The 7,399-nt window shown below is 39.0% G+C and overlaps 1 protein-coding gene across 1 annotated transcript; it reads right to left on the bottom strand.

Annotated features, from left to right (window-relative positions):
• Window positions 1-405: 405 nt before the first annotated feature.
• Window positions 406-6,631, bottom strand: LOC116298940 (A disintegrin and metalloproteinase with thrombospondin motifs 6; the record flags this gene model as incomplete). The annotated part of the gene is given in 11 exon segments (XM_089030337.1): window positions 406-541; window positions 784-909; window positions 1,475-1,580; window positions 1,777-1,811; window positions 2,334-2,473; window positions 2,826-2,909; window positions 3,469-3,626; window positions 4,216-4,366; window positions 4,914-5,206; window positions 5,537-5,624; window positions 6,291-6,631. Coding segments are annotated over 11 exon segments (1,377 nt in total), but the record flags the coding sequence as incomplete, so codon positions are not given.
• Window positions 6,632-7,399: the final 768 nt, after the last annotated feature.

Below are 7,399 nucleotides of genomic sequence, written 5' to 3'. Positions count from 1 at the left end.
CAAGCGATCGTGTTTGATAGCCTATAGCGCACAGGGACATTCAGGAGAGAAACGCCACAATCGACACTGATTTCATGTTCTGTTTAGGTCACACACGTACAAGAATAGAGAGGCCATATGAGATTTAAATTATTTTTAAGAAGTACAACAAATTACCTAAATAACGATAATAATATTAATTTGAAAGTTACGATCTGCACTAATTTTTGTACCATAAAGAAGCCTGGTTACTTTTCAAGATGGCGTCACTATGAATCAACGTAGCATGCATTTTGGATCCCCTTACCTTCATAACGGGGCAACTTGAGACTTATGGATCAAATACCATCTTGCTCTGTTACTGAATACATTAAATCTACTGCCTGCTTCATAGGCTCTCCCTCCGTGAAATGTGGGTCCCCTTACCTTCATAACGGGGCAACTTGAGACAGATGAGTCAAATACCATCTTGCACTGTTTATCCATATCGTATAGATATCCAGGAGGGTACTTGGGCATCGGTACTCTAATCGCTGGCATGTCATCATAACACTTTGTTCGACTAGTAAAGCGGTAATGAAATTGACGCATTAATATGGTAATAAACAAGTGAACTATGCAAATAGACCCCTTGCCTAGTGACGTCAAAGCAGCTCAATTTGGAGGACAAAACAAAAGAATTTCAATCTCCTGAGAAGTAGAAACCTATTGTTATGACCTCCAAATTGAGCTTCATTCCGACGTGCTGCAGGGTGTGTAGTTGGGGCATATTATGAGTCAATGAGCAGGGCATGTGTACGTTACCTCATGATGGCGCGAAGATCTCTAGCGCTACAATGTGACCATTTGAAAGCATTGGGTCCATGGGGTTTACCTGCACTCATGATAAACCCTCCAGCGCATTCTTTATGGTCATGACCTAGTCCTAAACTAGATGAAGAAGGAATAAATTGAGGGGAAAATGAGAAAAACAATGAAGAAAATAAAAAAAGTTAAAGACAAAAATTTAGAATTACAATATCAGCTTCTTAAAAGAAAGCAATAGTGTGACGTAGTATCGTAAAATATTTATATGTCATAGTGATTGTAATTGTAAAGAAAAAATATTATTTATATTTATGTTATTGTTAGAGAACAAGCAAGTACGAAATATAATTTTTTTTTTTTTTAAAGTTAAAAAAGTATTAGAAAAAGTATGATGAATACATCATGTACTGAAAAAAAAAAAAAAAAAAAACAAACTAGAAAAGTAAGAATAAAGGAATGAATGAAATTTGTCCAAATTTATTTTCAAGGGTCCTTCGCCCGGAATAACCTCGTTCCGAAACACTATAACTTATCTATATTTCTATATCTTGTATTTCATAAGTGCTACGCGGTCCACATATTCTCATCGAATGAATGAAAGTATTAATGAATAAAAGTAATATATAAATGGAGAAATAACCATATTGAGGAAGAGAGCAAGTTGCGTCGTCACAGAATAAACACTTACTTATGTCCCATTTCATGTGCAACCGAAAAGGCTGCTTGCAATCCGCTGGCATAGTTAACACTGAATCCTAGGTTACGGTTACACGGATAACCAGAATATGCGACTCCTGGAAAAGAGAAGTTTAAAGATGTCAAATGTCGAACTTCACATGAGCCGAACCAAATAATATCAAGGACGACCGCTTTGTTATCCATTATCCATGTTATCCTCTATTGTCATGAATGAGTAAAAACTTGGATGAAACGCAAATTCAACAGGATTATGGTAAATTTGATAAATATGTATTAAATAGTTCAACGTACCACCCAAGTGACAGTCAACAGTGCCACAGAGACGCCTGAAAAAGGCACAAGAATAACGATTTAAATTATAGAAGCCTGCAATGATCTGAAGAAATGTAATAGCTCACTTCCGAGATATGCTTCGTTTGTCACGCACAAAGGTTTCAATGCGGAGCTACGTGCATAATACTCAGTGATTGGTGACAGGAGAAAAGAATAAACTTTACTCTAGCACGTAGCCTCGTACGGAAATCATTGCGTGTGACAAGCGAAGCATATCTTGGAATTGGGCTATTTATATTTACTTAATTACTTTGCTCACGCAGAGAGGGATTGCATAGCCTTATAATTAAGCCAGAGACTGACATTGAGCATTATCTTGGTTGTGAGTCTAACATAAGGATCCATTCCTTGGCGTTGCATGAGCAAAATGTTTTCTAATTTACTCAAATTTTAAGGCCGAGCATAATAGAATTAAATGTATTTTGTACTATTTTTTGTGGGGAGGCAGGGGGAGAGGCGGGGGAGAGGCGGGGGGAGAGTCGGGAGTACAGAAGGGATATTGTCAAGATAACTACCTTGTTATAAGTGCAGCATTATCGAAGTGGCCAGGTGCAGCAGCGGGAAGCCTGAAGCTATGCTTGGATCCCCAGCTAGCGAACTTCTGTAGATAGGCAACAGCACTTTTGATGTTAAGGGTCTTATAGTCCAAACCTGGCTGTGGATGAAGACAAACACAAAACTAGAATCAGTTCAAGGAATTTCCTCATTGTGATTGTTACATGAATTTTTCCTTTGCTTCACATCTTTAGAAAAAAATAGATTTAAAATGGGTAAGGTTTCGAATGCTTTGTTCCTCAGGGTTAGCCTCGATTTTGGTCAGTTAACAAAATTCATAAGTTATATTATACGTTCCAATTTTATTATACGTGCAGCCGAAGTTAGCAGAGTTAAGATTTGTGGAATTTCAATGTGCAATTTTTACATATACGTAATTGTTGGTATTTGTCAATATGTTGACGAGTAAACATGTCGGAATCAAGGAACACACCGGTGTTTAACTAACTCACCTCAATACCCTGGATAATGAAGATTTTTGTCAAAACTACCGATATGTTGAAACCCATTGAAGCATCCCGGTAAAGGCGGTTAACCTAAAAAAGTGGGGGTATTAATTTTTCAGTAATTTCACATATCCAATCCATCTCAGTCACATCCAATCTATTTGAGACACATCCAATCCATCTCAGTCACATCCAATCCATCCCAGTTCACATCCAATCCATCTCAGTCACATCCAATCCATTCCAGTCACATCCAATCCATCCCAGCCACATCCAATCCATCCCAGCCACATCCCATCCATCCCAGCCACATCCAATCCATCCCAGCCACATCCAATCCATCCCAGCCACATCCCATCCATCCCAGCCACATCCCATCCATCCCAGCCACATCCAATCCATCCCAGCCACATCCAATCCATCCCAGCCACATCCAATCCATCTCAGTCACATCCAATCCATCCCAGCCACATCCAATCCATCTCAGTCACATTCAATCCATCTCAGTCACATCCAATGCATCCCAGTCACATCCAATCCATTGCAGTCACATCCAATGCATCCCAGTCACATCCATTCCATTGCAGTCACATCCAATATATTCTTCCATATACCTATGCTATCCTCATATTTTATTATTAATATTCACCATGTTCGCCAGATTGACAAGGTAGCTCATCGTCCTGTTTCCATAGAATTCATAGGTGGGTCTGTCTGCAGTCAACATCAGTTCTACGACCTTTGGCTTCAGGGGGGTGTTGACTCTGCGTTTACTTCGATGAGAATTGATCTTTGGCATTCCTTGCACTAAAGAGAAGGTTAATTTAAGGACGTTATGCTTCCTCTCTTCCTTTCTCCCTCTTACCAAAAACCCTTGAATTCCTTCCTTCATTCTTCATGTGACAACAAAATCACACGGTCCAAGTCTCTCCCTGGGACAACCTCTGTCTATTTCCTCCCCCTCAGAAAAAAGGAGTGGCCGTCGCTATCGCCATTCCTTACTTAAATCCCTCTCCTCCTCCCTCCCTCCCTCCTCTCCTTCCCTTCCTTCCTTCCTTTCCTTCCTTCCTGCTCCCTCCCTTCCTTCCTTCCTTGATCCTCCCTCGCTCCTCCCTCGCTCCTTCCCCCATTCCCTCCGTTTCGGTCTCCATATATCAATCTCTTCCTTGCTTTCTTCATTCTTTTCATTCTTCATTCTTTTCCTCAATTTTTCTCACTTTTGAATCCACCCTTATATAATCAGTTAATCCTTGGTTCTTCGTTCATCTGTAACACAGTGTCATGTAAACCCAGTGAACAAGTGCCATAATAATAATGTCTATATCAACGTCCTTGCGCTCCATCCACATTGTAACGCATTCCATTTATTTAGGACTAATAACTCAAAAGAGCATACCTTCAATCGGTTCCATTCTATTCAATCGTTGGTCAATGCTTCGTCTCGAAACCACGTGATGTCCGTTTCCATGAAGACTTGCCTTTTGTTTTAGATTTTCGTTGATTGGTTCAACTTTGTACACGTGATCTCCACTAAAAATGGCTCCACTCTTTTAAATCAAAAATCAAAAGGTTACAAAGATAGCCAGCGACATTTACATTACGAATTTTGGAGCTATCGGCCGAGGAATTTTTAATTTTCACTCTCGAGCACAAGCAACCAATCATTTCTACTATGTCTTACAGTTTTGAGTAGTCACAAATAGCAGAAAGCGAAATAAAACCTCTTATCTGTAGCCCAGGGTTAATAAAGGTTGGCCGCTCGACAGAGGTTGGCCGTTCAATATCGGTTGGCCGTTCAATAGAGGTTGGCCGTTCAATGGAGGTTTGCCGTTCAATAGAGGGTGGCCGTTCAATAGCGGTTGGCCGTTCAATAGAGGTTGGCCGTTCAATAGAGGTTGGCCGTTCAATAGAGGTTGGCCGTTCAATGGAGGTTTGCCGTTCAATAGAGGGTGGCCGTTCAATAGAGGTTTGCCGTTCAATAGAGGGTGGCCGTTCAATAGAGGTTGGCCGTTCAATAGAGGTTAGCCGCTCAATTCAACAGAGGTTCTATTTTTTTAAAATATTTTTGACAAATGCTGAATAAAGTGTCCTCACCAATTCTCCTTTGTCGCCAGTCTCCCTCAGCGCAACTCTAGAACCTGGATCCGACACCACGTGGCCATGAAAAAAGTTTCCTTCCGGTTTGTAAACTTCCACTTTCAGACGCCCATCCTTCGTTCGTTGTTGCACCAAGATCCCTGAAGGTCTGATAGAGCTCGTTGTCTGCCGTAAATCAAGAAGAAGATCTTTACCAAAGGCTGACATTTTGTAGATTCTTTTGTCGTCATCTTGGTGTGTGCTCCGTTTGGTTTTGTGCGGAGATAATGATATAACGTCATACTCTGGAACTGTCGAACGAGAAGAGCAGGTAATGTAAGTTGTCTGTTAAATACTAGTGTGGCAGAACAGTCGTTGTAGACTTTCTCTAGTCTGCAGTTTAAAATGGCAATTGCAAATACACTTCGTAAAAATTATGACAGTATATTGGCCAAGAAGTTGAAAACCAGTTATAAAAGTAGCTTGAAGAAGATTAACCAATTTGGAAAAAAAAAAAAAAAGAAAAACTGGAAATAAAACTAAACTTAATTCATGGCCTCTAGAGAAAGTTGAAAGCGTACCAAAAAATAGATCAAAAAAACATTTGTCATTTGCCTAATAACTGTTCAGAGTTCACTTACTGTCATCACGTGACTTTGTTTCCAAGTAATGCGCCATTTCTTCGTTTGTCATGAACGAGTGAAGATTCAAATCGGGAGTTTGTTGGCTCTGGAAGGAAGGAAGGAAGGAAGGAAGGAAGGAAGGAAGGAAGGAAGGAAGGAACGCGGAACGAACGAACGAACGAATAAACGAACGAACGAACGAAGAAAGGAACGAAGAGAAGGGAACAGAAGGAAAAAAAAAAAAAAAAAGCAAAGGAAATATAAATTAATATAATTTTAAATTTATAATTAAAATTATCAATAAATTAAATGTATATTTCAATAAAAGCGCCGACGATAATAGTACATCTAGTCCAGTACAGTCTTTCCTACAATTCGCACACAGGGGATCTTTCGTATGTCAAGGGAAATTTGAGGTCAAGTAAGTAATACAGCTTTCAATCGAGAATTTTGACCCGGCCACGATGTCTGAGAGAAAAGTCCGGCTGCACGCAGGCTACGATATGATACCTTGCCTAGTATATAGTAAACTTCATTTGTCGATTTATTCACGAAATCGTTTTTAATTCACACGTCTCTGCTGAAGTAAAAAAAGTTTTGAAAGTCTCTTTCCTTTGATGAAATTCCACAATCGATGAAATTTAATGAAGGTTCAAGTTCATTCGGATAGCGTTTTCTTAAACTGGTAGTTAAAGAAATTGACGTCAATGTTCCTATAGAATTAAAAACAAATTATCAAGTTCCCAAGGTCTTTAATCATGTATTCTCTTACCTTCAACAATACAAAATTCGATACCAGATACACTACCACTAACAAAATGTGTTGACCCATCTTCTTCGTTTCTCTTTAGCTCTCTAAGAAATTAAAAGCTCTTTCCTTTCGACGCTGTTTAAGATTTATATGAACTGGAGACACCTTGGAGCGTGCCCAATGCTTGGATGAGATGACGGATGATCTTGTACTCTCTTATATAAGTGATCAATGGGTGATAGGAAAATAATACGGCTTCACTGCTTGACTCCCACCTTTCAAGACCATTTGTCAAAAGTATCAGATGTACTCTCCAGCCAAGCACATAATTTTCCAGAAAACACTAGCTACATTCTAGTGACATACAATTAGGAAGTTTAGGAAACACCGTTCATGTTACAAGTAATAAGCTTGTTGACTGTAAGCTAATGTAATACTATTACTTCTTTCTTTCTTTAGAGTTGTACTTTCAATGTCATATTCTGATGAATGTGATACTTGATCTGAAGGTGTTGAGTAAATATTTAACAGACGATTCAGGGCTCATTGCCTGGTAGTTACTGGCTATCGGTAGATTGCAAACGTTTTACTTTTAGTGGAAATAAGACGAGCCTTTGAAGTCAGTAAGAAAATTCATATAAACTGATGAAAGAACTGAGCTAAATTTGGAAAGAAAGAAAGAAAGAAAGAAAGAATAGTAGTAGAATAGTTGAAGAACTCAAACTAATGTCAAGAGTTCATAATTCACTGTCTCTCAAAATCCTATCTTCATAAAGTTCTACTCTCGACTATGTCATAAAAAATAATAATTATATTCCCTTTTGTCGACGACAATAAAAAATTGTGTCTGCAATCTTTGGTGCCATGGCAAAGTCGTCTCAGAGCGACAATATCTTACTTTTCCGAGAGAGAGAAATTAAGACATAAATGGGCGGATCAAACTCAAGAAACTAATAGCTGTTAATCTGAGGTGAAGTTTGAAAAAATAAAACGAGGTTTGAGAGCATAGCACATGGCTTCGAGGGAACGTTCGGCTCTTGTTTACTTTCTTAAAAGTGTACTCTTAGTTTTCCTATTAGCTTTAGCTTGTGTTCTAGCAAAATTTTCTCCCGCATTCTCGTCTCACACAT

The sequence above is a fragment of the Actinia tenebrosa genome, unplaced genomic scaffold (assembly GCF_029948245.1).
Source record: "Actinia tenebrosa isolate PJP-AT-01 unplaced genomic scaffold, QUT_ActTen_1.0 PGA_scaffold15__27_contigs__length_11533743, whole genome shotgun sequence".
Taxonomy (NCBI): Eukaryota; Metazoa; Cnidaria; class Anthozoa; order Actiniaria; family Actiniidae; genus Actinia; species Actinia tenebrosa.
Note: the sequence above shows the minus strand (reverse complement) of the source record. Positions and strands in the feature narration are given on the sequence as shown.